Source organism: Piliocolobus tephrosceles, chromosome 20, assembly GCF_002776525.5.
Source record: "Piliocolobus tephrosceles isolate RC106 chromosome 20, ASM277652v3, whole genome shotgun sequence".
In the NCBI taxonomy this organism is placed as follows: domain Eukaryota; kingdom Metazoa; phylum Chordata; class Mammalia; order Primates; family Cercopithecidae; genus Piliocolobus; species Piliocolobus tephrosceles.
The window spans coordinates 5,590,415-5,618,090 of record NC_045453.1 but is presented as its reverse complement, the minus strand read 5'-3'; the positions used below and the strand labels follow the sequence as shown (position 1 = coordinate 5,618,090).

The window sequence follows — 27,676 nt, the reverse complement described above, 5'->3', positions numbered from 1 at the left end:
TGATCACGGTCTCAATAACCTCCCCTCACCCACCTGACCACCACCCTCCTTGCCCTGCACAAAGCCCTCGCACTATTTTGAGTAAACTTTGGTGAGTCAGTTTTTTCCACTCCACAGGGTCTCAAAGTGTGGTCCCTGGGTGCTTGTTGGAAGTGCAAATTCTCAGGCTCCACCCTGTCCTTTCGAATCAGATCCTCTGGGGGCGGGGCCCGGCAATACCAGGTGATGCTGGGGGTGATGCTGATGCCCATCCAAGGTTGAGACCTACTGCTCTACTCTGATGTCAGCTCTCCGAGGGACACCGAGGCCTGCTTTGTTCCCTTCCCTGTCCCCAGTGTCTGGCATCGTGTAGGCGTGTCATAAATATCTGTGGAGTGCATAATAACAGTGATGATAATAATAGCAGCTGGCCATTGATTGAAGACCTCTTGTGTGCCGGTCTCTGCGTTAAACATTTCTGGAGGGTTAACTCATTTAAGGAGCTACCCCAGCCATCATTTTCACAGATGGTGAAACTGAGTTCCAGAGAGGCCAAGCGCCGTACCCAAAGGTCACTCAGCGGGAGAGCTGGCAGGAAACCTCGCGTCTGCCCGCGCCGCCCCCGCCCTTCCCCAGAGCCCGGCGGCCGCGTGTGTCCGCGGCCCTGCGAGGGCGCCCCGGCTCCGGACTTCCCAGGGCGGCCGGGGAAGGAGCGCGCGGCGGCGGCCGTGGCGAAAGTGCGGTTGTGGATGAGCTGAGAGGCCGGCGGCGGCGGAGGAGGAAGCTAAGCAGGGCGGCGGCGGCGGCGGCGGAACCTGCGGGACTGGGGCGCGCGCCATGGGTCGCCTGCACTGCACGGAGGACCCAGTGCCCGAGACCGTGGGCGGCGACATGCAGCAGCTGAACCAGTTGGGCGCGCAGGTGGGCTCAGCGGCCGGGCGTGGGGCGCGCGGCCCAGGTGATTCCGGGAGCGGGGCTTAGGGGCAGGGGATGTCAGGGGCTGCGCCGGACTTGGGAGAGGCTAGACACAGCGGCGTCTGGTGGGCGTTTGGGGTGTGTGAGGTGAGTTCCAGGCGAGGCTAAGGGGAGCTGGGGTCTGAGGAGAGTGTAGGGAGCCGAGGGATCTCTGGAGGCCTAAGGCCCAGCGGAGGGGTCCGAAAGGCCTTGTGAGGTCTCAGATATGGGACTACGGGACTTCTGCGGGGTGCTGGGGCCGAGGAGAGCTTTTGGGGCCCTAGAAGAGGGACGGAGGGAAATCTAGATGAGGCTGAAGGAGTTTGGGGAACTGAAGGAACAGACTAAGGGCGTGAGGGGTAGTTTTGGGGAGCGGGGGGGTCCAAAGGGAGATAGATGTTTGGCAGGGAGTCCAGGGAAGCCTAGAGGGAGTGGGAGCGCCCGGGAATCCGAGGGGGCCCGGGGAAGCTCGGCCTGGGCTGCCGTCTTACATCTCAGTGTGAAATGAGTGTCAGTAATAGCCAGGCCCCACTGGGGCTCTGTGGGCCTGAGGGGCTGGGGCTGGGGCAAGACTGATGGCACCTTAACCACCCAGTTAAGGAGAGTCCCTGGGATTCACATGGAAAGAAACCCTATCCACTGTGTACAGTGGGAGTCCCCATCCTTGATAGTAGGGGAGCTAGCAAAGCCCTTTTCTCCCCATCCGGGCTGCAGGTGCCAACCAAGGCAGCCTCGGACGTCCTGCTTCTGTGCTGGTTGGGATGCCCTTTCATACCACCAAGGCTGCTGAAATAAATAGGTGAAAATGATACTTTTTACCCCCACTGGGAAGATACATGTATTTCCCCACTAGGTTGTCACTTATCAGGAGGTAGGGCCCCTCTCTTTCATCTCCATACCCCACACAACTTCCCACACAGTCGTGCTGTTTGCGAGATAAAACCAAATTTACAACTTATAATGACAGGAAGGTTCTAAGCTTGAGCTATGCAATAGAAAAAAAATTGCAAGCCACATTTCTAACTTTGCATTTTGTAGTAGCCACATTTAAAAATTAAATAGAAATGGAAATTAATTTTTTTTTTGTTTGTTTGAGACAGAGTCTCATTCTGTCGCCCAGGCTAGAGTGCAGTGGCACGATCTCGGCTCACTGCAACCTCTGCCTCCCAGGTTCAACAGTTACCTGTCTCAGCCTCTGGAGTAACTGGGACTACAGACACACGCCACCACGCCCGGCTAATTTTTGTATTTTTAGTAGAGATGGGGTTTCACCATGTTGACCAGGCTGGTCTTGAACACCTGACCTCAGGTGATCCGCCTGCCTCAGCCTCCGAGAGTGTTGGGATTACAGGCGTGAGCCACCATGCCTGGCCCTGATTTCATCTTGTGCAAGCATCCTAGAGTTTATTTACACAAACCTACTACACACTAGGATATATGATATAGCCCAGTGCTCCTAGGCTACAAACCTATATAGCATGTAACTGCGAGCCGAGATTGCACCACTGCATTCCAGCCTGGGCAATGGAGCAAGACTCACTCTCAAAAAAAAAAAAAAAACTGGCCGGGCGCGGTGGCTCAAGCCTGTAATCCCAGCACTTTGGGAGGCCGAGACGGGCGGATCATGAGGTCAGGAGATCGAGACCATCCTGGCTAACACGGTGAAACCCCGTCTCTACTAACAATACAAAAAACTAGCCGGGCGAGGTGGTGGGCGCCTGTAGTCCCAGCTACTCGGGAAGCTGAGGCAGGAGAATGGCGGGAACCTGGGAGGTGGAGCTTGCAGTGAGCTGAGATCCGGCCACTGCACTCCAGCCTGGGCAACAGAGCCAGACTCCGTCTCAAAAAAAAAAAAAAAAAAAAAAACTTTCTATTTGGGTGTGGTGGTGAGCTACCACAGTAGTCCCAACTACTTGGGAAGCTGAGACAGGAGGATTACTTGAGCCCAGGATTTCAAGGCTGTAGTGCACGATGATTCCACCTGTGAATAGCCTTTGCACTCCAGCCTGGGCAGCATAGTGAGACCCCGTTTCTAAAAAATTTTTTTTTTCTTTTTTTGATAAGTTTACTTTAGCTTACTGTCACTTTTTGTTGTTTTTTTTAGACGGAGTCTTCCTCTGTCACCCAGGCTGGAGTGCAGTGGCATGATCTTGGCTCACTGCAACCTTTGCCTCCCGGGCTCAAGCGATTTTTCTGCCTCAGACTCCCAAGTAGCTGGTACTAGAGGTGTGCACCACCTTACCTGGCTAATTTTTGTAGTTTTAGTAGAGCCGGGGTTTCACCACGTTGGCCAGGCTGGTCACAAACTCCTGACCTCAAGTGATCTGCCTGCCTCAACCTTCCAAAGTGCTGGGATTACAGGCGTGAGCCACTGCAACTGGCCAACTGTAACCTTTTTTTTTTTTTTATTTTGAGATGGAGTCTTGCTCTGTCGCCCAGGCGACAGTGTGCAGTGGCACAATCTCTGCTCACTGCAAGCTCTGCCTCCTGGGTTAATGCCATTCTCTTGCCTCAGCCTCCCTAGTAGCTGGGACTACAGGTGCCCGCCAACAGGACCAGATAATTTTTTGTATTTTTAGTAGAGACAGGGTTTCGCTGTGTTAGCCAGGATGGTCTCAATCTCCTGACCTCGAGATCCACCTGCCTTGGCCTCCCAAAGTGCTGGGATTACAGACATGAGCTACCGCACCTGGCCCCAACTGTAACTTTTTACTTCATGAACACTTACTTTTTTTTTTTTTTTTTTTGAGGCAGGGTCTCGCTCTGTCACCCATGCTTACTGCAGCCTCGACCTCCTGGGCTCAAGCAATCTTCCCACCTCAGCCTCCAAAATAGCTGGGACTACCGGCACATGCCACTGCACCTGGCTAATTTTTGCATTTTTTGTAGAGACAGAGTTTTGCCATGTTCCCCAGGCTGGTTTTGTTAAACTTTTTGGAACTTTTGTAGTAACACATAGCCTTTTTTTTTTTTTTTTTTTTGAGGGTTTCACCATGTTGGTCAGGCCGATCTTGAGCTCCTAACCTTGAATGATCCACCGGCCTCGGTCCCCCAAAGTGCTGGGATTATAGGAGTGAGCCACTGGGCCTGGCCTGAAAATGTTTTTTTTTTTTTTGAGACGGAGTCTCGCTCTGTCACCCAGGCTGGAGTGCTGTGGCCGGATCTTAGCTCACTGCAAGCTCCGCCTCCCGGGTTCACGCCATTCTCCTGGCTCAGCCTCCCGAGTAGCTGGGACTACAGGCGCCTGTCACCTCGCCTGGCTAGTTTTTTGTATTTTTTAGTAGAGACGGGGTTTCACCGTGTTATTCAGGATGGTCTCGATCTCCTGACCTTGTGATCCACCTGTCTCGGCCTCCCAAAGTGCTGGGATTACAGGCTTGAGCCACTGTGCCTGCCCATAACACATAGCTTAAAACACAAACATGGCTGGACACAGATTGCTGTGACAATCACTAGGTAACAGGGATATTTCAGCTCCATTATAATGTTATGAGACCATCATTTTATATGTGATTCATCATTGATCAAAATGCCATGCTTTAATCCACAATATCAAAATATTTTTCAATATCTAACCTGTATACAAATATCAATGACATATTTTACTTTTTGGTACGAAGTTTTCTAAATCTGGTGTTTTACACTTACAGCACACCTTAAAGTAGATTAGCCCTTTTCTTTTTAAAGACAGGCCCGCTTTGTCACCCAGCCTAGAGTGCAGGAGTGTGATCTCGGTTCACTGAAACCTCCGCCTATGGGGTTCAAGTGATTGTCATGCCTCAGCCACTCAAGGAGCTGAGATTACAGGCGTGCACCACCATGCCCGGCTAATTTTTTCTTGTATTTTTAGTAGAGATGGCGTTTCACCATGTTGGTCAGGGTAGTCTCGAACTTCTGACCTCCAGTGATCCACCCGCCTTGGCCCCCCAAAGTGCTGGGATTACAGGAGTGAGCCACCACCCCTGGCCAGATTAGCCCTTTTTAAATGCTTATGTGGCAAGTGGCCACTGGACAATAGGGATCTAAGTGCTTTTATGTATGTTAACTCATTGAGTCCTTGCAATCACTCTTATAGGTAGTTGCTATTATTATTATTTTAAATTGAGACAGGGTCTCCCTATGTTGTCTAGGCTTGTCTTGAACTCATGGTCTCTGGTGATCCATCTTAGCCTCCCAAAGTGATGGAGTTACAGGCATGAGCCACTGCACCCAGCCACTTATTATTATTCACATTTTACAGATGAAGAAACTGAATCACAGAGCAGTTACATGAACATAGCTATTGCATGATATTAATATATTGAGCATGCATCATGTGTCCAGGCACTATTTTAAATGTTTTATACATAACAACCCTAAAAGGAAGGCACTATTATTATTCCCATTTTACAGTTAAGAAAGATGGTTCAGAGAAGTAAATTGATCTGTTTAAAGTCATGTAAACAGGAGTTCAAGACCAGCTTAGGCAACGTAGCAAGACTCCGTCTCTATAATAAGATAAAAAATTAGCCAGGCATAGTGGCACACACCTGTAGTCGCAGCTACTCCAGAGGCATAGGTGGGAGGATCACTTGAGTCAGAAATTGGAGGCTGCAGTTAGCTATGATTATGCCACTGCGCTCCAGCCCAGAGAACAGACCAGACCATGTCTCAAATAAATAAATAGATAAAATCATGCAGAAAGCCAGGCAAGATGGCTCATGCCCGTAATCTCAGCACTTTGGGAGGCAGAGGTGGGGGGATCACTTGAGGCCAGGAGTTCAAGACTAGCCTGGGCAACATAACAAGACCCCATTTCTACAAAAACTTTTTTTTTTTCTTTGAGACAACGTCTCACTATTGCCCAGGCTGTAGTACAGTGGTGCGATCTCGGTTCACTGCAACCTCTGCCTCCCAGGTTCAAGTGATTCTTCTGCCTCAGCCTCCCAAGTAGCTGGGATTACAGGCGTGCACCACCATGCCCGGCTCATTTTTCTATTTTTAGTAGAGATGGGGTTTCTTTTTTTTTTTTTTTTGAGACAGAGTCCCGCTCTGCCCCCAGGCTGGAGTGCAGTGGCCGGATCTCAGCTCACTGCAAGCTCCGCCTCCCAGGTTCACGCCATTCTCCTGCCTCAGCCTCCCGAGTGGCTGGGACTACAGGCGCCTGCCACCTCACCCGGCTGGTTTTTTGTATTTTTTAGTAGAGACGGGGTTTCACGTGTTCGCCAGGATGATCTCGATCTCCTGACCTCGTGATCTGCCCGCCTCGGCCTCCCAAAGTGCTGGGATTACAGGCTTGAGCTACTGCGCCCGGCCAAGATGGGGTTTCACCATGTTGGCTAGGCTGGTCTCGAACTCCTGACCTCGTAACCCGCCCACCTCGGCCTCCCAAAGTGCTGGGATTACAGGCGTGAGCCACTGTGCCTGGCCAGCGGTTTTGAAAATCAGCTGAATGGTGGTGTGTGCCTGTAGTTCTAGCTGCTTAAGTGGTTGAGGCAGGAGAATCCCTTAAGCCTGGAAGTTTGAGGCTGCATATGACCATGGCATTGCACTCCAGCCTGGGTGAGAAAATGAGACCCTGTCTCAAGAAAATAAATACTGTCAGGCAGCCAGGAAGTGATGGAGCCAGGAATTTAGGATCACGTGTTTGGCTTCAAAGCCTATGGAGGTAGCTTAGCTTTTCCTTGTTAATGTATCCGTATTCTCTGGAAGGTATTCATTTGGAGAATAAAAAAAGATTCTGCTACTAACAAAGTTTTGTTTTTTTTTTTTAAGATACTGGATTGTATGATCTGTAAAATTAGCTCCAGCTTGGTATTCATAGAAAATACAACCACTTCCTTTGAGATCAGCACTTGACTCGTTTTCTTTTTTTTTTTTTTTTTTTTTTTTTTAAGACAGGCTCTCACTCTGTCGCAAGGCTGGAGAGCAGTGGCACAATAATGGCTCACTGCAGTCTTGAACTCCTGGGCTCACGCAGTCCTCCTGCCTCAGCCTCTTGAGTAGCTGGAACCACAGACATGTGCCACCACACCAGGCTGATTTCTTATTTTTTTTAAATTTTTTATAGCAATGGGGTCGCTGTATGTTGCCTAGGTTGATCTGGGCCTCCTGGCCTTAAGGGATCCTCCCACCTCATCCTCCCAAAGTGCTGGGGTTATAGGTGTGAGCCACTACACCCAGAGTTGACTTCTTTTCTTTCTTTCCTTTTTTTAAATTTGAGACAGGGTCTCATTCTGTCACCCAGGCTGGAGTGCAGCCTTGACCTCCCAGGCTCAAGTGATCCTCCTACCTTGGCCTTTCTAGTAGCTGGGACTGTAGGCATGTGCCACCATGTCTGGCTAATTTTCTTTTTTTTTGAGACGGAGTCTTGCTTTGTTGCCCAGGCTGGAGTGCAATGGCACGATCTTGGCTCACTGCAGCCTCTTTCTCTCAGGTTCAAGCAGTTCTCCTGCCTCAGCCTCCCAAGTAGGAGATTACAGGCACCTGTCCCTATGCCTGGCTAAATTTTTTTGTATTTTTAGTAGAGACAGGGTTTCGCCATGGTGGTGAGGCTGGTCTCAAACTCCTGACCTTAGGTGATCCACCTGTCTCAGCCTCCCAAAGTGCTGGGATTACAGGCATGAGCCATGGTGCCCAGCTCTGGCTCATTTTTGTATTTTTTGAAGAAATGGGATTTTGCCATGTTGCCCAGACTGTTCTAGAACTTCCAGGCTTGAGTGATATACCCACTTTGGCTTCCCAAAGTGCTGGGATTACAGGTGTGAGTCATCATCCCCAGGAATTGACTCATTTTCTAACCTTGAAACATACTCTAAACCTTTACCTTTACTGTTTTTGTTTTTGTTTTTGTTTTGTTTTTGTGTTTGAGTCAGAGTCTCGCTCTGTCGCCCACGCTGGAGTGTAGTGGTGCAACCTCAGCTCACTGCAACCTCCACCTCCCGGGTTCAAGCAATTCTCCTGCCTCAGCCTCCCGAGTAGCTGGGATTACAGGCATGTGGCACTATGCCTGGCTGATTTTTTTGTATTTTTAGTAGAGACGGAGTTTCACCATGTTAGCCAGGATGGTCTCAATCTGCTGACCTCATGATCCGCCTGCCTCAGCCTCCCAAAGTGGCTAGGATTACAGGTGTGAGCCACTGCGCCCTGCTACCTTTATTGTTAGTACAGAAACCTTTCTCCTGATAAGCTATTTACTTGAGTGATTTGGGCCATTTCTCTGTCTTTTGTTGGATAATCGGACTTCTCCAAGTACCCACTCTATTAGCTGAATTTGTTTTGAATTCTGAAGTGTAGGCCTCAAGGAGTAAAGGAATCATTGTGTGAACCTCCTCATTACCATTTATTGCTCATTCAGTGGGTGTTTACCTGAATGCCTGCCATAAACCAAATAGCCACTAAACCTGGTAGGACTTAGGAAGATTTGATGGTCAAGGCGTTTTGTCGTGGGGAAGTTGTGATCTTCTACGACAGGTCATAAAATGAAGAAGCAGATAGTACCAAAATGCACATGATAGATGTGCCCTCTGATGCCCGTGGCCAGTCCTAGGTAATGTGGAGTCTGATAATAGGCAGGATTTTTTTTTTTTTTTTTTTTTGTTGTTGTTGTGAGACGGAGTCTCGCTCTGTCGCCCAGGCTGGAGTACAGTGGCTGGCTCTCAGCTCACTGCAAGCTCCGCCTCCCGGGTTTACGCCATTCTCTGGCCTCAGCCTCCAGAGTAGCTGGGACTACAGGCGCCCGCCACCTCGCCCGGCTAGTTTTTTGTATTTTTTTAGTAGAGACGGGGTTTCACCGTGTTAGCCAGGATGGTCTCGATCTCCTGACCTCGTGATCCGCCCGTCTCGGCCTCCCAAAGTGCTGGGATTACAGGCTTGAGCCACCACGCCCGGCCGGCAGGATTTTAAGTTAATCATTTTAGAATGAGAGTAAACTCAAAAAAGTATAAAGGAGAAGACAAGCAAGTGGCCCACAATCCTCTCACCAAGCTGGAAATGAAAGTAATAGACAGGAAATTCAAACAGTAGACAAAGATATCAAAGTGAAATAAGCTGGATATAGTGCAGCATGTCTGTAATCCCAGAGCAACCCAGGAGGCTGAGGCAGGAGCCTAGAAGTTGGAAGCTGCAGTGAGCTATGATGATCACCCCACTGTACTCCAGCCTGAGTGAAAGAGTGAGACCCCCATCTCTTAAAAATCAAATGTTTATTTTTCTTATCTCTAGAAATCATTTTAATAGTTTCTTTCTGCCGGCTGCAGTGGCTCACGCCTGTAATCCAGCCACTCTGGGAAGCCGAGGCAGGTGGATCACTTGAGGCCAGGAGTCTAAGCCCAGCCTGGCCAACATGGTGAAACCCTGTCTCCACTAAAAATACAAAAATTAGCTGGGCATTGTGGTGCTTGCTTATAATCCCAGCTACTTAGGAGGCTGAGGCACGATAATCACTTGTACTCAGGAGGTGGAGGTTGCGGTGAGCCGTGATTGCACCACTGCACTCCAGCCTGGGTGACACAGAGAGACTGTGTCTCAAAAAACAAACAAAAAATAGTTTCTTACTTATTTTATAGAAAAAAGTCTTAATTTGCCAGCATATTTATGGGTATCCTTTAAATTTTTTTTTTTTTTTTTTGAGATAGCGTCTTGCTCTGTTGCCCAGGCTAGAGTACAATGGTGCAATCTTGGCTCACTGCAACCTCTGCCTCCCAGATTCAAGCAGTTCTCCTGCCTCAACCTCCCAAGTACCTGGGATTACAGGCACCTACCACCATGCCCAGCTAGTGTTTTGTATTTTTAGTAGAATGGGGTTTCACCATGTTTGCCAGGCTGGTCTTGAACTCCTGACCTCAGGTGATCCACCTTCCTCAGACTCCCAAAGTGCTAGGATTACAGGCGTGAGCCTCCGTGCCTGGCCATGTTTTCTTATTTTTCTTTTTTTTTTGAGATGGAGTCTCATTCTGTTGCCCAAACTGGACTGCAATGGCGCAATCTCGGCTCACTGCAAACTTTGCCTCCTGGGTTCAAGCGATTCTCCTGCCTCAGCATCCCGAGTAGCTGGGACTACAGGTGCCTGCTACCACACCTGGCTAATTTTTGTATTTTTAGTAGACATGGGGTTTCACTGTGTTGGCCAGGATGGTCTTGAACTCCTGACCTCAGGTGATCTGCCATCCTCGGCCTCCCAAAGTGCTGGGATTACAGGCATGAGCCACTACGCCCGGTCTTATTTTTACTTTTTAGACATGAGGTCTCACTATGTTGTCCGTGGTGACTTTGAACATCTGAGCTCAAGTGATCCACATTTGGCTTTGAATTTATATATATATATATATAAAATGGATCTCGCTTGTTTTTTTTGTTTGTTTGTTTTTTGTTGTGAGACGGAGTCTTGCTCTGTCGTCCAGGCTGGAGTGCAGTGGCCGGATCTCAGCTCACTGCAAGCTCCGCCTCCCGTGTTCTCACCATTCTCCTGCCTCAGCCTCCCAAGTAGCTGGGACTACAGGTGCCTGCTACCTCGCCCGGCTAGTTTTTTGTATTTTTTAGTAGAGACAGGGTTTCACCGTGTTAGCCAGGATGGTCTCAATCTCCTGACCTCGTGATCTGCCCATCTCGGCCTCCCAAAGTGCTGGGATTACAGGCTTGAGCCACCACGCCTGGCCTTTTTTGTTTTGTTTTGTTTTGTTTTGTTTATTTATTTTTTTTGAGAAGGAGTTTCACTTGTCCCCCAGGCTGGAGTGCAATGGTGCGACCTCGGGTCACTGCAACTTCTGCCTCCCAGGTTCAAGCAATTCTCCTGCCTCAGCCTCCTGAGTAGCTGGGGTTACAAACACACACCACCACGCCTGGCTAATTTTTTTTTTTTTTTTTGAGATGGAGTCTTGCCCTGTCGCCCAGGCTGGAGTGCAATGGTGCAATCTCGACTCAATTCAACCTCCACCTCCCAGGTTCAAGCAATTCTCCTGCCTCAGCCTCCCAAGTGGCTGGTATTGTAGGCGTATGCCACCACAGTTGGCTAATTTTTTGTATCTTTAGTCGAGACAGGGTTTCACCATGTTAGGCAGGCTGGTCTCAAACTCCTGACCTCAGGTGATCTGCCTGCCTTGGCCTCCCAAAGTGCTGGGATTACAGGTGCGAGCCACCCGGCCAGACCAATTTTTTTTTTTTTTTTTGAGATGGAATCTTGTTCTGTGGCCCAGGCTGGAGTGCAGTGGCACGATCTCGGCTCACTGCACAGGCATCCGCCATTATGCCCGGCTAATATTTTGTATTTTTTAGTAGAGACGGGGTTTCACTGTGTTAGCCAGGAGGGTCTCGATCTCCTGACCTCGTGAGCCGCCCGCCTTGGCCTCCCAGAGTGCTGGGATTACAGGCGTGAGCCACCGCGCCCTGCCCATTTTTGAATTTTTACTAGAGATGGGGTTTTGCCAAGTTGTCCAGGCTGTTCTCAAACTCATGACCTCGGGTAATCCGCCCCCCGCACTCGACCTCCCAAAGTGCTGGGATTACAGGTGTGAGCCACATTGCCTGGCCTGTTTTGTTGTTTTTTTTTTTAAACTGAACAATGTATCTTATTTTCCCTCTTCAATACAAATAGAGCTGCATTCTTTTTTTTTTTTTTTTTTTTTGATATGGAGTCTCACTCTCTTGCCCAGGCTGAAGTGCAGTGGTGCAGTCTCAGCTCACTGCAGCCTCCGCCTCCCAGGTTCAAGTAATTCTGCTGGGATTATAGGCGCCTGCCACCATGCCCAGCTAATTTTTGTATTTTTAGTAGAGATGGGGTTTCACCGTGTTGGCCAGGCTGGTCTCAAACTCCTGACCTCAGGTGTCCCGCCTGCGTCAGCCTCACAGAGTGCTGGGATTACAGGCGTGAGCCACTGCGTCTGGCCTTCTTTTTTCTTTTTTAATTTAAATGTATTATGATTTGTAAAGATGGGCTCTCACTATGTTGCCTGAACATAATGCTTGTCTCCTGGGCTCAAGCGATCCTCCTGCCTCAGCCTCCCAAAGTGTTGGCATTACAGGCATGAGCCACTGTGACTTGCCAAAACATTTACGTTTTGGAACATACCTGAAGGATATACTTTATGGAATGGAATTACTAGGTCTAGGGGTATAATCATTTAAAAATTAGATGCCGGTTGGGTGTAGCCGGTCATACCTATAATCCCAGTTCTTAGGGAGGGTGAGGCAGGAGGATTGCTTGAGTTCAGGAGCTCCCGATGAGCTGGGACAACATTGTGAGACCCTGTCTCTACAAAATATAAAAAAGTTAGCCCAATGTGGATGTGGTGGCATGTGCCTGTAATCTCAGCTACTCAGGAGACTGAGGTGGGAGGATTGTTTTCAGCCCAAGAGGTTGGAGGCTCCAGTAAGCCATGATTGCGCCACTGTACTCCAGTCTGGGCGACAGAGCCACGCTCTGCCTCAAAAAAATACAACTTAGATGCACATTGAGAAATTGCCCTCTAGAAAGGTCACCCCAGTGTATCCTTTCATCAGTCATGCAGGAGCCTGTCTGCTTTCTTGTACTTTCACCAGCACTGGTGTCCTAGTCAAACTTTTGGGTTTGCAGATCTGATAAGTGAAAAATAGTGTCTTCTGGTTTTGCTGATTTGCATTTCTCTAGTCTGGAATGACCTTGTGCATCTCTTCCTAAGTTTACTGGGGAGAATCCTTAAGATTTTGAGACGCATGCATAGATAGTCATGGGTGGGTGAGCATTCCAGAGGGAGGCACCTATACAATTGCAAAGGCAAAGCATGGGGGGAGTGTTTAGGAAAGATTTATTCAGCAAATACTTACTGTGCAGTTACAATATTTAAGTTGCTGTGAAGCTGCAATGCCGTATAAGGAACCTTCTCTTCTAAGACATGTTTGTGTTCCTTATCAGGGTTGAAAATTCTAGGTGGCCCCAGGTGAGTTTTTAGAGAGCAGCCTCAGAAGTTGAGAATCTGGGTAGCTCCCTTTCTTGTTGGGAGTGTCATGGTTTCTTGGCAGGGCTTTGGAGGATAAGGAGGGTTTGGGAAGGGAGAGATAGGGATGAGGGATCAATAACACATTCTTGCACTGTCGCTCAGGCTGGATTGCAGTGGCGCAATTATAGTTCGCTGCAGCCTCAAGCTCCTGGGCTCAAGCAATCCTTCCACCTTAGCCTCCAGAGTAGCTAGAACTGCAGGTGCATACCACCACACCTGGCTACTTTATTTTTTATTTTTATTTTTTGAACTAGGATCTTGTTCTGTCACCCAGGCTGGAGTTCAGTGGTATGATCATAACTCACTGCAGCTTGGAACTCCTGGGCTCAAGCAATCCTCCTGCCTCAGCCTCCTGAGTAGCTAGGACTACGGGAGCATGCCACCTTGTCTGGCTAATTTTTTTTTTTTGAGACGGAGTCTCGCTCTGTCATCCAGGCTGGAGTGCAGTGGCCAGATCTCAGTTCACTGCAAGCTCCGCCTCCCGGGTTTATGCCATTCTCCTGCCTCAGCCTCCTGAGTAGCTGGGACTACAGTCGCCCGCCACCTCGCCCGGCTAGTTTTTTGTATTTTTTAGTAGAGATGGGGTTTCACCGTGTTAACCAGGATGGTCTCGATCTCCTGACCTCGTGATCCGCCCGTCTCAGCCTCCCGAAGTTCTGGGACTACAGGCTTGAGCCACCGCGCCCGGCTGTCTGGCTAATTTTTAAATTTTTTTGTGCAGAAAGGTTCTCGCTATATTGCCCAAGCTGGTCTCAAACTCCTAGGCTCGAGCGATCCTCTCACCTTGGCCTCCCAGAGTGCTGGGATTGTAGGCATGAGCCACCACACCCAGTTTCATTTTCTTTTAAAATAGAATACATTTTCGAATAAAATAATGCAGAGCCCTGACAAATGTGTAGCGTTTAATGTGTCAGCAGAAGGGATAGGTGCATTTAACATACTACACATACAATTTTGGGGATTTTAAGCTCAAGTACCTGCCTGTAATCTTTTTCTTTTTTTATATATTGCTTCTAGAAGGTGGATCAAATGGTATAGTGACTCTAATTATGGCTCTAATTGTAGCTATCATTTGTTTAGCTTCCAGCCTGGCTCTGTGCTAGAGGCTCTGCATGTGTCACTGTTAGTATTGGAAGCTGTATATTACTTCCTTTGTTTTCCTCATGAGGACTGGGACACAGAGGCTAAATGACTTGACCAAATTCACAAGAGTAGTCAATGGAGAACGCTGATTCAACTGGGTCTTTTAAACCCTGGCATCCAGGTTTTCCCCCACTATGCCATACACACTGGATTTTTTTTTGTTGTTGTTGTTGTTTGAAACGGAGTCTCGCTCTGTCACCCAGGCTGGAGTGCAATGGCACGATCTCAGCTCACTGCAGCCTGTGCCTCCCAAGTTCAAGCAATTCTTCTGCCTCAGCCTCCCGAGTAGCTGGGATTACAGGTGCGCACCACCATAACTAGCTAATTTTTGTATTCTTGGTAGAGACGGGGTTTTACCGTTTTGGCCAGGCTGATCTTGAACTCCCGACCTCAAATGATCCACCCACCTCGGCCTCTCAAAGTGCTGGGATTACATGCGTGAGCCACTGCTCCCCGCCCATACACACTGTTCACAGGGAGGGACATGAGAAAGTAATGATCTGTGTCTCAGTCAGCTCAGGCTGCCATAACAAAATACCTGGGCAGCTGGTATTTTGTTAAGGCAAAATACCATAGACTGGTTGGCTCCAACAATAGACTTTCTTTCTTTTCTTTTCTTTCTTCCTTTTTTTTTTTTTTTGAGACGGAGTCTTGACCTGTCATCCAGGTTGGTGTGCAGTGGCATGATCATGGCTCACTGCAACCTCTGCCTCCTGGGTTCAAGTGATTTTCCTGCCACAGCCTCCCTCACCAGCACACCCAGCTAATTTTTTTTGTTTGTTTTGGTTTTTCTTAGTAGAGATGGGGCTTCACCATGCTGGCCAGGGTGGTCTCAAACTCCTGATCTCGTGATCTGCTTGCTTCAGCCTCCCAAAGTGCTAGGATTACAGGCATGAGCCACTATACCCAGCCCAGACATTTATTTCTAACAGTTTTGCTTGCGCGGAAGTACAAGATCAAGTGCCAACCAGTGTGATTCCTGGCTTGTAGATAGCTGTCTCCTTCCTTTTTTTTTTTTTTTTTTTTTTTTTTTTTAAGAGATGGAGTCTTTGGGCAGGCGTGGTGGCTCATGCCTGTAATCCCAGCACTTTGGAAGGCCGAGGCGGGCGGATCAGGAGGTCAGGAGATTGAGACCATCCTGCCTAACATGGTAAAACCCCGTCTCCACTAAAAATACGAAAAATTAGCTGGGCTTGGTGGCAGGTGCCTGTAGTCCCAGCTACTTGGGAGGCTGAGGCAGGAGAATGGTGTGAACCCGGGAGGCGGAGCTTGCAGTGAGCCAAGATTGTGCCACTGCACTCCAGCCTGGGCGACAGAGCGAGACTCCGTCTCAAAAAAAAAGAGAGAGAGAGAGAGATGGGGTCTTGCTGTGTTGCCCAGGCAGATCTCAAACTCATAGCCTCAAGCAATCCTCCCATCTTGGCCTCCCAAAATGCTGGGATTACAGGCATGAGCCACTGCACCTGGCCTCTTCTTCTTATAAGGCCCCAGCCCTAGGCTGGGCTTGGTGGGTCATGCCTATAATCCCAGCACTTTGGGGGGACGAGGCAGGTGGATCACTTGAGGTGAGGAGTTCGAGACCAGCCTGGCCAATATGGTGAAACTCGTCTCTACTAAAAGAACAAAAATTATCCAGGTGTAGTGGCAGGCACCTGTAGTCCCAGCTGCTCGGGAGGCTGAGGCAGGAGAATTGCTTGAACTCGGGAGGTAGAGGTTGCAGTGAGCCGACATCACACCACTGCACTCCAGCCTGGGCAACAGAGTGAGACTCTATCTAAAAAACAAAATAAAATCAAAATAAGGGCCCCCAGCCCTATGGGGTGAGGGTCTCACTCTATGACCTCATTTAACCGTTATCATCTAAAAGGCCCTGTCTTCAAATATTGTCACAACAGAAGTTAGGGCTTCAATATATGAATTTGGGGAAGACACAAACATTCAGTTCCTAACAACACAGTACCAGTAAAGAGAAAAGATTAAGACACACAAAACTGTAAGAGTCTGTTCTAGGTGCATAATAAAGTGTTACAATTCATTGTTGTCTTACACAAGTAATGAGATGTTTATGGGTGGGGGAAACCCAAGAAAATAAGAGGCCAGGTGCATGGCTTATGCCTGTAATTCCAGCACCTTGGGAGGCTTAGGTGGGTAGATTGCTTGAGCCCAAGAGTTTGAGACAATCCTGGACAACAAAGTGAGATCCTGTCTCTACATTAAAAAAAGTAATTAGCCAGGTGTGGTGGCATATGCCTGTAGTCCCAGCTACTCTGGAGGCTGAGGTGGGAGGATCGCTTGAGCCCAGGAAGCAGAGGTTGCAGTGAGCTGAGATTGCATCACTGCATTCCAACCTGGGCAACAGAGAGACCCTATCTCAGGGAAACAAAAAAAAAAAAAAAAGAAAAGAAAAGAAAAGAAAATATGGGTAGGTAAAACAGAAGAAAATAAAAATCATCCAAAGTGGTAACCGCTTTTAATTTTCTGGTGATTTTCCCTTTGTGCGTGTGTGTGTATATGTCTGTCTGTTTGTGTCTGTGTCCTAGAGATATATGTGTGCTTCTGAGTGCGTATGCTCACAGTCTCTCAATACATGTTTCCCAAGTATCCCAATAAACGTGTTTTTCAGATGATGTGGTGACACACGTATATTGACACGGTGGTGGGATTGTGAACATTTGTAACTAGGATGATCAGAACAGGCGTAACACCTGGCTGTTACTTTTCTTCCCTCTCAAGTCTCTGCAGTTGCCTGGGGTGGGGCATGCTGACCCAGCAGTAGAAATTGTACTGATGTTCTGTGTTGTTTCCTTCACAGCAGTTCTCAGCCCTGACAGAGGTGCTTTTCCACTTCCTAACTGAGCCAAAAGAGGTAAATAAAACATTCCATGTTAGGAAGAGTGGGTCCGTGGTCCCTGAGATGCTTAGAAAGTGAAGGCTCAGGTTTTCACTGTTCCCTCACTGCAGGTGGAAAGGTTTCTGGCTCAGCTCTCTGAATTTGCCACCACCAATCGTATCAGTCTTGGCTCCCTCAGAAGCATTGTGAAAAGCCTCCTTCTCGTTCCAAATGGTGAGTAACCTCTCTTAGCAGCTGTGGCCAGAGACATTAACTTGAACATTCCTTTAGTCCATGGAGTCATTGAAGCATGCTCTGTGGACTGAGCCAGAGTGTTCGGTAATGAGCCAGATGTGTGTGGGACTCAGTCTCTGGAGGGAGCCCATGTAACAGGTGAACACAGCATAGTGGAATAGCAGTGCCCTGTGGCACAGCGCAACTCAAAAGTTCAGTCTGTATCCTGAGTTCCGTCCTGAGAATGTCCTCTTGTCCTGTCTCTAATAAGGACAGAAATTGAGAATAAGCATTTGGAACCTTTTATAGCAGCTCGACAATGTCTCTTGAATCTAGTATTATTATTATTATTATTATTTTTGATATGGAGTCTCTCTCTGTCACCAGGCTGAAGTGCGGTGGTGCAATCTTGGCTCACTGCAACCTCTGCCATCCGGGTTCAAGTGATTCTCCTACCTCAGCCTCCCAAGTAGCTGGGATTACAGGCACGCGCCACCACGCCCAGCTAATTTTTGTATTTTTAGTAGAGACCATGTTGGCCAGGATGGTCGTGATCTCTTGACCTTGTGATCTGCTCGCCTCAGCCTCCCAAAGTGCTGGGATTACAGGCGTGAACCACTGCGCCCAGCCTGAATCTAATAATTTTTTTAAATGGAACATTTTTTTTTTTGTTTTTGATAGGGTCTTGCTCTGTTGCCCAAGCCAGAATACAGTGGTGCAGTCATAGCTCACTTCAGCCTCAAACTCCTAGGTTCAAGTGATCCTCCTGCCTCAACCCCCCAAGTAGCTGGGATTACAGGTACCCACCACCACACCCAGCTAATTTTTTGTGTTTTTAGTAGAGACGGGGTTTCACCACGTTGGACAGGCTGGTCTCGAACTCCTGACCTTAGGTGATCCACCACCTCGGCCTCCCAAAGTGGTAGGATTACAGGAGTGAGTCACTACGCCTGGCCATGAGGTATTTTTTTTGTTTGTTTTTTTGAGATGGAGTCTTGCTCTGTCACCTAGGCTGGAGTGCAGTGGCGGAATCTTTACTCAGTGCAACCTCCGCCTCCCGGGTTCAAGTGCTTCTCCTGCCTCAGCCTCCTGAGTAGCTGGGATTACAGGTACAGGCAAGTGCCACCAAGCCTGGCTATTTTTTGTATTTTTAGTAGAGATGGGGTTTCACTATGTTGGCCAGGCTGTTCTTGAACTCCTGACCTCGTGATCTGCCCGCCTCGGCTTCCCAAAGTGCTGGGATTACAGACGTGAGCCACTGCACTCAGCCAAAGTCTTTTTATATAGGAATACTTTTTTTTTTGGGGGGGACAGGCTTTTGCTCCGTTGCCCACACTGGAATGCAGTGGCATGATCTCAGCTTACTGCAACCTCCGCCTCCCAGGCTTAAGTGATCCTCCCATGTCAGCCTCCAGAGTAGCTGGGACTACAGGCATGCACCACCACACCCGGCTATTTTTGGTATTATTATTATTATTATTATTATTTGTAGAGATGGGGTTTTGCCATGCTGGCCAGGCTAGTTTCAAATTCCTGAGCTCAAGTGATCTACCTGCCTCAGCCTCCCAAAGTGTTAGAATTACAGGTGTGAGCCATTGCACCAGGAGGAATAAATTTTCATTTTAAACTTTCTAAAACAGTACAGAGCTATAGAGAGTCAAAAGTAAAAATCCCCTTTTACTCTCTTCCTACTCTCGTCCCTAGAGAGAATCACAATATAATTTTGGACTATAGCCTTTTATATTTTTATGTACACTAATGAACATATACATTTATGTAGCTTTGTTTTTCATAAATGGTAGCAAACCATAAAATGTGTCCTGGAACTCACATTTTTTTCATCATACCTGGTAACATCACCTTCATTCTTTAGGTAACTGTAATATCCCATAGACTGAATATATTTCCTTTTAATCTATTTCCTGTTGTTGGATATTTCTGTTGTTATCACATCTCACCCTTACAAACAACGCCGCAGTGAACATCTTTACAACCTCTTCTTACTCACAAATGTGAGTATTTCGAGACTAGCCTGACCAACATGGTACCTAAAGTGCAGAACCACAAGTCTTTTTTTTTTTCCCTGAGACAGTCTCATTCTGTCACCCAGGCTGGAATGCAGTGGTGCGATCTTGCCTCACTGCAACCTCCACCTCCCGGGTTCAAGTGATTCTTCTACCTCAGCCTTCTGAGTAGCTGGGATTACAGATGCCTACCACCATGCCTGGCTAATTTTTGTAGTTTTATTTTTATTTTTTTTTTATTTTTATTTTTTTTTTGAGGCGGAGTCTCGCTCTGTCGCCCGGACTGGAGTGCAGTGGCCGGATCTCAGCTCACTGCAAGCTCTGCCTCCCGGGTTTATGCCATTCTCCTGCCTCAGCCTCCGGAGTAGCTGGGACTACAGGCGCCCGCCACCTCGCCCGGCTAGTTTTTGTATTTTTAGTAGAGATGGGGTTTCACCGTGTTAGCCAGGATGGTCTCGATCTCCTGACCTCGTGATCCGCCCGTCTCGGCCTCCCAAAGTGCTGGGATTACAGGCTTGAGCCACCGCGCCCGGCCTTTTTGTAGTTTTAGTAGAGACCGAGTTTCACCATGTTGGCCAGGCTGGTCTTGAACGCCTGACCTCAGGTGATCCGCCGGCCACGCCTCCCAAAGCGCTGAGATTACAGGCATGAGCTACCATGCCCATCCAGAACCATAAGTCATTATTCTCATTCTCCAGCCTTCATCTTTGGAAATGGGTTTATCTGAGGGCTGAGACCTGTCTACCAAACACCTGCTATGGGCACTAATTTTTCAGGAGACCTCTGTCTAGTGTCCCTGTCCCCAGTCTTTCCTGTCTTCCTCATCTATGCTCTCTACCACACTGTACCCTGTATCCTTTTTTGTTTGTTTGTTTTTTGGAGACAGTTTTGCTCTTGTCACTCAGACTGGAGTACAGTGGCAAGATCTCGAATCTCGGCTCACTGCAACCTCCATCTCCCAGGTTCAAACAATTCTTCTGCCTTAGTCTCCTGAGTAGCTGGAACTACAGGCATGCACCACCATGCCTGGCTAATTTTTTGTATTTGTATTTTTATTATTTATTATTTATTTTCTTTCTTTTGAGATGAATTCTCACTCTGTCACCCAGGCTGGAGTGCAGTAGTGTGATCTTGGCTCACTGCAACCTCCACCTCCTGGGTTCAAGCGATTTTCCTGCCTTAGCCTCTCAAATAGCTGGGAGTACAGATGCGCGCCACCACACTCAGCTGATTTTTTTTTTTTTTTTTTGAGACAAAGTCTTGCTCTGTCGCCTGGGCTGGAGTACAGTGGCCGGATCTCAGCTCACTGCAAGCTCCGACTCCCGGGTTTACGCCATTCTCCTGCCTCAGCCTCCGGAGTAGCTAGGACTACAGGCGCCCGCCACCTCGCCCGGCTAGTTTTTTGTATTTTTTAGTAGAGACGGGGTTTCACCGTGTTAGCCAGGATGGTCTCGATCTCCTGACCTCGTGATCCGCCCGTCTTGGCCTCCCAAAGTGCTGGGATTACAGGCTTGAGCCACCGAGCCCAGCTTTTTTTGTATTTTTAGTAGAGACGACGTTTCTCCGTGTTGGCCAGGCTGGTCTCGAACTCCTAACCTCAGGTGATCCGCCCACCTCAGCCTCCCAAAGTGCTGGGATTACAGGCGTGAGCCACCCTGCACAGCAATTTTTTGTACTTTTAGTAGAAATGGGGTTTCACCATGTTGGCCTGCCTGGTCTTGAACTCCTGACCTGAGGTGATCCGCCTGCCTTGGCCTCCCAAAGTCCTGAGATTATAGGTGTGAGCCACTGTGCTCTGCCTGTTAAAAATAAATAGAGTCAGGGTCTTCCTATGTTGCCCAGTCTGATCTCCATTGATCCTGGGCTCAAGCAATCCTCCCGCCTCAGAGTCTAAAAGTGCTGGGATTACAGGCATGAGCCACGACACCCGGCCCCCCACTGGATCCTGTTAGATTGCCTTCAGCTGTTCCCAGTCCTTGAGCTCCACCCCTGTGCTGCCTCAGAAAGCCTTCCCAAATCGCTTGAGTTCACAGTGACTTCCCCTTCCAGCATCTGATATACGCTTTTTATCTGTAGCTATCATTTTGGTCAGTACTCATTTACAGGTTTCTGTTGTTCCTGCTGTTTTGTTTGTATCTGATGTATCTGTCTCATGGCTCTAATAGATAGTTCCTTAAAGTCAGGGGCTAGTCTTGCTCTTTCCTAAGCCGTGGTTAGAAGCAAGGTAATGGCATAAAGCAGGTGCTCAGTACATGCAGAGCGAATTGAATATAATTTAGGACATGCTGTGACCCTCACAGGGGATGTTGAGTCTATACTTTCCTTCTTTTTTTGCAAGGGGACAAGGTCTCACCCAGACTGATCAGCATAACTCACTGCAACCTCCACCTCCAGGGCTTAAGTGATTCTTCTGCTTCAGCCTCCGGAGTAGCTGGGACTACAGATGCCCCAACACACCTGGCTAATTTTTGTATTTTTTGTAGAGACGAGGTTTTACCATGTTGCCCTGGCTGGTCTTGATTCTTGGGCTCAAGCAGTCTGCCTGCTTTGGCCTCCCAAAACGCTGGTATTACAGGCATGAACCACCATGCCTGGCCTGGTTTATATTTTTCTCTTTTTCTGAGATGGAGTTTCGCTCTTGTCTCCCAGGCTGGAGTGCAATGGCTCGGTCTCGGCTCACTGCAACCTCTGCCTCTCGAGTTCAAGCGATTTTCCTGCCTCAGCCTCCTGAATAGCTGGGATTACAGGCATGTGCCACCATGCCCGGCTAATTTTTGTATTTTTAGTACAGACGGGGTTTCACCATGTTGGCCAGGCTAGTCTCAAACTCCTGATCTCAGGTGATCTGCCCACCTCAGCCTCCCAAAGTGCTGGAATTGCAGGTGTGAGCCACTGTGCCCGGCCTATAGCAGGTCATTTTCTATAGATATAGAGGAAATTGAGGAACTCAGCATACCAATGAAGAGATGGGCTTTTCAGGCTCACTCTGATTTGAGTTTTGGTCCCATCACTGAATGTAGCCAGTTGGTCCTGGACAAATCAGCCTTGTAGAACCTCAGTTTCTTATCTGAAAAGTAGAATAATAATAGCAGCTTATTGTGGTGTTAGGAATGAATAGACGAATGCCTATAAAGTACTTAACACAGTGCTTGCTCAACTGTAACCTTTGTTTTGTTGGGACTTTTGTTGAGCCAGGGTCTCAACAAGACCAGCCTGGGCGTCCTTGGCTGAAATGATTCTCCTGTCTTTTTTTTTTTTTTTTGAGGCAGAGCCTTGCTCTGTCGCCCAGACTGGAGTGCAGTGGCTGGATCTCAGCTCACTGCAAGCTCCGCCTCCCGGGTTTACGCCATTCTCCTGCCTCAGCCTCCCGAGTAGCTGAGACTACAGGCGCCCGCCACCTCGCCCAGCTAGTTTTTTTTGTATTTTTAGTAGAGACGGGGTTTCACCGTGTTAGCCAGGATGGTCTCGATCTCCTGACCTCGTGATCTGCCCGTCTCGGCCTCCCAAAGTGCTGGGATTACAGGCTTGAGCCACCGTGCCCAGCTGATTCTCCTGTCTTAACCTCCCAAGTAGCTGGGATTATAGGCGTGTTACTGTGCCCAGCTGTTACGGCCTTTATTTATTGATAGAGCAGCTAGTGATCAGTCCTGTTCCTTTATGTCAAATTATGGGATAAAACTTTTACCTAATAATGAGGATGTGAATGTATGTCTGGGCTAGTTAATGTCCCAAAGCCTTCTAAGTTTTATGTTATGTTATGTTATGTTATGTTATGTTATGTTATGTTATGTTATGTTATTTGTTTGAGGTGGAGTTTTGCTTTTGTTGCCCCGGCTGGAGTGCAGTGGCACCATCTTGGCTCACTACAACCTCCGCCTCGCAGGTTCAAGTGATTCTCCTGTCTCGGCCTCCTGAGTAGCTGGGATTACAGGCACCCACCACCATGCCTGGCTAATTTTTTATATTTTTACTAGAGATGGGGTTTCACCTTGTTGACCAAGCTGGTCTCGAACTCCTGACCTCAGGTGATCCACCCCGCCTTGTCCTCCCAAAGTGCTGGGATTACAGGTGTAAGCCACTGCCCCCGGCCTTCCTGGCCCCTTCTTATCATTTGTCCTTGTGCATTCCTTCTTTCTAGTCCCAAAGGCTGCCATCCCAGAACAGTTTCTTAGCCCTTCATGTCTAGTTGTGGCAGTTACATCTCCACCTCCATTCTCCCATCCAGACTCCAGTTTGCCCTGGAGCACACTTACTACAGCACAGCTTGAATCATGCTGCTCCTCTCAACTGTTTACCTTGCGTAATGAAGTCTGTAGGCCTCAGTTTGGTATTCAAAGCCTTTCCTAATCTAATCTGCAGTGTAAGAGCCTCCAGGCCCTCATCACTATCCTTTCCCTTTAGCCTGGTCCTGCCTGTGCAACAAGCTCTTATTGTAGAAGTACAGTTTGTTAGAGCTGGAGTGGCCCCAAGAAACCACCAGATCAGTCTTCCTCAAATTGGTGTCCGAAATACTCTCCCCCCAACCCCAGCCTTGGAACCCTGGAGATTCAAGCACACATTGACACATCTCAGGTTCTGAAAAGTCTTGCAGTAAAGAAACCTGCTTAACCAGTATCTGTGAAGCATAGTTAATGATGGAACTTTTTGGTTTCTTTTTTTCTTTTTGGCAGGTGGAGAGTCAAGTAAAAACTTTGTAAAGTAGTGATTTGGCATTTTGTTTTATTTTATTTTATTTATTTATTTGAGACAGAGTCTCGCTTGTCGCCCAGGCTGGAGTGCAGTGGCACAGTCTCTGCTCACTGCAACCTCTGCCTCCTGAGTTCAAGGGATTCTCCTGTCTCAGCCTCCCAAGTAGCTGGGATCACAGGCCCATGCCGTCACGCCCAGCTAATTTTTTGTATTTTAGTAGAGACTGAGTTTCACTGTGTTGCCCAGGCTGGTCCCGAAATCCTGAGCTCAGGCAGTCCATCCACCTCAGCCTCTCAAAGTGCTATGATTACAGGCGTGAGCCACCGCGTCTAGCCCCTTTTTATTTTATTGATTTATTTTTTTGAGGCAGTCTTGCTCTGTCGCCGAGGCTCAAGTGCAGTGGTATAATCTTGGCTTGCTGCAACCTCCACCTCCTGGGTTCAAGTGATTCTCCTGCCGCAGCCTCCTGAGTAGCTGGGATTACAAGGACACACCACTACGCCAGGCTAATTTTTTTTTTTTTTTGGTAGAGAGGAGGTTTTACTATGTCGGCCAGGGTGGTCTCAAACTCCTGACCTCAGTTGATCCACTTACCTCAGCCTCCCAAAGTGCTGAGGTTACAAGCATGAGTTACTGCGCCCGGCCTTTTTTGCCTTTTTTAAGAAATGTTTTTCTTGTACTATTTAGTATATAATTCTTTAAAACACCTGACTTCAGCCAGGCACAATGACTCATGCCTGTAATACCAGCACTTTGGGAAGTCAAAGGGGGAGAATCTCTTGGGGCCACGAGTTGGAGAACAGCCTGGGCAACATAGTGAGACCCTACCTCTACAAAAAATGGAAAAACAATGGCCAGGTATGGTGACTCATGCCTGTAATCCCAGCACTTTGGGAGGCTGAGGCAGGCAGATCACTTGAGGTCAGAAGTTTGAGACCAGCCTGGCCAACATGGCAAAACCCTGTCTCTACTAAAAATACAAAAATGAGCCGGGCGTGGTGGCACATGCCTGTAATCCCAGCTACTTGGGAGGATGAGGCATGAAAATCGCTTGAACCTGGGAGGCAGAGGTTGCAGTGAGCCGAGATTACACCATGCACTCCTGCCTGGGTGACAGAGTGAGACTCTGTCTAATAAAAAATAAAAAAAAAAAAAATTAACTGGGCATGGTGGTGCGCACCTGCAGTCCCAACTACTTGCCTGTAGTCTCAGCTACTTCAGAGGCTGAGACAGGAAGATCCCTTGAGCCCGGGAGTCCAGGCTGCAGTGAGCCATGATTGCACCACTGCCCTCCAGTTTGCACAACAGAAGAAGACCCTGTCTCTAAAAAACAAACCAAAGAAAACCCTTCAAAAGTGATTAACCCATGGCCAGATTGATTCATGTGGACCCCACCCGTGGCTTCTCACTGCTCTCTGAACTGGATTACTTTAGTTTAGTTTTAGAGATGTGGGGGTCTTGCTTTGTTGGTTGGGCTGGTCTCAACTCCTGGCCTCAAGCAGTCCTCCCACCTCAGCCTGCTGAGTAGCTGGGATTACAGGTGTGGGCAACATGCCCAGTGCAAACTGGATTATGTTAAAGGCAGTATCAGACATACCATTTTATTCCTGAATACTTAGTTACCTATCTCTAAAAAAAAAAGGAATTTCCCCCTTATCAAACTACAATGCCGTTATCATATCTAAAAGGAAAATACAAGGTCAGTATTAATTTCCCCATTGTCTCCTATATGTTGTTTGTTTGGAGGAGTTCCCATCAGGATCTCGATAGGATTCCAGTCCAGCACGTGGCTGCTGGGTGGCCCTCCTGTGCTTGCTTACTCACCAAGGATTTAACAGCTCGGAGACCTAATGGTACCTGAGAACTAATAGTAGACTTATACTTTTATTATAAGGATAAAGATAATAAATGTAACAAGGTGCTCACTTCTCTAAGTGGTAGCGCACTGCTGCTAATGTTATGATTGTCATTTTTATTAGGTGTTATCTCCTAGCTGAGATTACAGATAACTTGGCAATAGGGTCACTATTTAAGCCTGTTTTTAATTAATTAATTTATTTATTTTTGATTAATTTATTTTTTTTTTTTGAGACAGAGTCTCGCTCTGTCACCCAGGTTGGAGTATAGTGGTGTGATCACAGCTCACTGCAGCCTTTACTCCCTAAGCTCCATTGAGCCTCTGACCTAAGCCTCCCAAGTAGCTGGGACCATAGGTGTGTGCCACCACTCCTGGCTGATTTTTGTATTTTTGGTAGAGAGAGGGTTTTGCCATGTTTCCTAGGCTGGTCTTGAACTCCTGAGTTCAAGCAGTCACTCGCCTCAGCCTCCCAAAGTGCTGGGATATAGGCATGAGCCACCACGCCTGGCCGCCTGTTTTTTTATTTTATTTTATTCTTTTTGTTTGTTTGTTTTTTTGAGACTGGGTCTGGCTGTGTTGCCTAGGTTGGAGGGCAGTGGCACAGTCTCTGCTAACTGTAGCCTTGACTTCCTGAGTTTCAGTGAGCCTCCCACCTCAGCCTCCCACGCAGCTGGGACCACAAGCGCATGCCACTGCTCCCAGCTAATTTTTGTATTTTTGGTAGAGGCAGGGTTTTACCGTGTTTCCTAGGCTGGTCTTGAACTCCTGAGTTCAAGCAGTCCACCTGCCTCAGCCTCCCAAAGTGCTGGGATATAGGCATGAGCCACCATGCCTGGCTGCCTGTTTTTTTATTATTTATGTTTTGTTTTGTGTTTTTTGAGACTGGGTCTGGCTGTGTTGCCCAGGCTGGAGTGCAGTGGCACAATCTCTGCTTACTGCAGCCTCGACCTCCTCAGGCTCAGCCACCCTGCTTGGCCATCTATTTTTATTTCATTTATTTATTTATTTATTTTTATTTACTTATTTTTTCGAGATGGAGTCCCACTCTGTCGCCCGGGCTGTAGTGCAGTGGCATGATCTCTGCTCACTGTAACCTCTGCCTCTCGGATTCAAGAGATTCTGCTGCCTCAGCCTCCTGAGTAGCTGGGATTACAGGCATGCACCACCACACCTGGCTAATTCTTTTTGTTGTTGTTTTGTGTTTTTTTTGAGATGGAATCTCGCTCTGTTGCCTAGGCTGGAGTACAGTGGTGTGATCTCGGCTCACTGGAACCTCCACCTCCTGGGTTCAAGTGATTATTCTACCTCAGCCACCTGAGTAACTGGGACTACAGCCATGTACCACCATGCCTGGCTAATTTTTGTATTTTTAGTAGAGATGAGGTTTCACCATATTGGCCAGGCTGGCCTCAAACTCCTGACCTCGTGATCACCCACCTTAGCCTCCCAAAGTGCTGGGACTATGTGAGCCACCATGCCTGGCCTTAATTTTTTGTATTATTAGTAAAGACGGAGTTTCACCATATTGGCCAGGCTGGTCTCGAACTCCTCACCTCAGGTGATCCGCTTGCCTTGGCCTCCCAAAGTGCTGGGATTACAACCACCATGCCTGGCCCTATTTTTATTTTGATACTTAGCAAGATATCTGGCCCCTGTGGGTGATCCATAACTGATTTTTTTTTTTTTTTTTTTGAGACGGAGTCTCGCTCTGTCACCCAGGCTGGAGTGCAGTGTCCGGATCTCAGCTCACTGCAAGCTCCGCCTCCCGGGTTCACACCATTCTCCTGCCTCAGCCTCCCGAGTAGCTGGGACTACAGGCGCCCGCCACCTCGCCTGACTAGTTTTTTTTTTTGTATTTTTTAGTAGAGATGGGGTTTCACCGTGTTAGCCCAGATGGTCTCGATCTCCTGACCTCGTGATCCGCCCGTCTCGGCCTCCCAAAGTGCTGGGATTACAGGCTTGAGCCACCGCGCCCGGCCCATAACTGATTTTTATTTTATTTTATTTTATTTTA

General features: G+C 48.1%; 1 protein-coding gene across 7 annotated transcripts in view; it reads left to right on the top strand.

The window, feature by feature from the left end:
• Window positions 1-211: 211 nt before the first annotated feature.
• COMMD7 (COMM domain containing 7) overlaps window positions 212-27,676 on the top strand; it is a 38,399-nt gene continuing 10,934 nt past the window's right edge. For 2 of the 7 annotated variants that reach the window (XM_026455246.1, XM_026455242.1), the window contains exons 1-3: window positions 229-900; window positions 16,840-16,893; window positions 16,965-17,091. In XM_026455246.1, the coding sequence (XP_026311031.1) occupies window positions 817-900; window positions 16,840-16,893; window positions 16,965-17,091 (265 nt within the window). In that variant the 5' untranslated portion in view covers window positions 229-816. Of the gene's footprint in view, window positions 901-16,839; window positions 16,894-16,964; window positions 17,092-27,676 lie in introns of all 7 variants that reach the window. The other 5 variants (XM_026455248.1, XM_026455247.1, XM_026455245.1 and 2 more) reach the window with 5 other exon arrangements.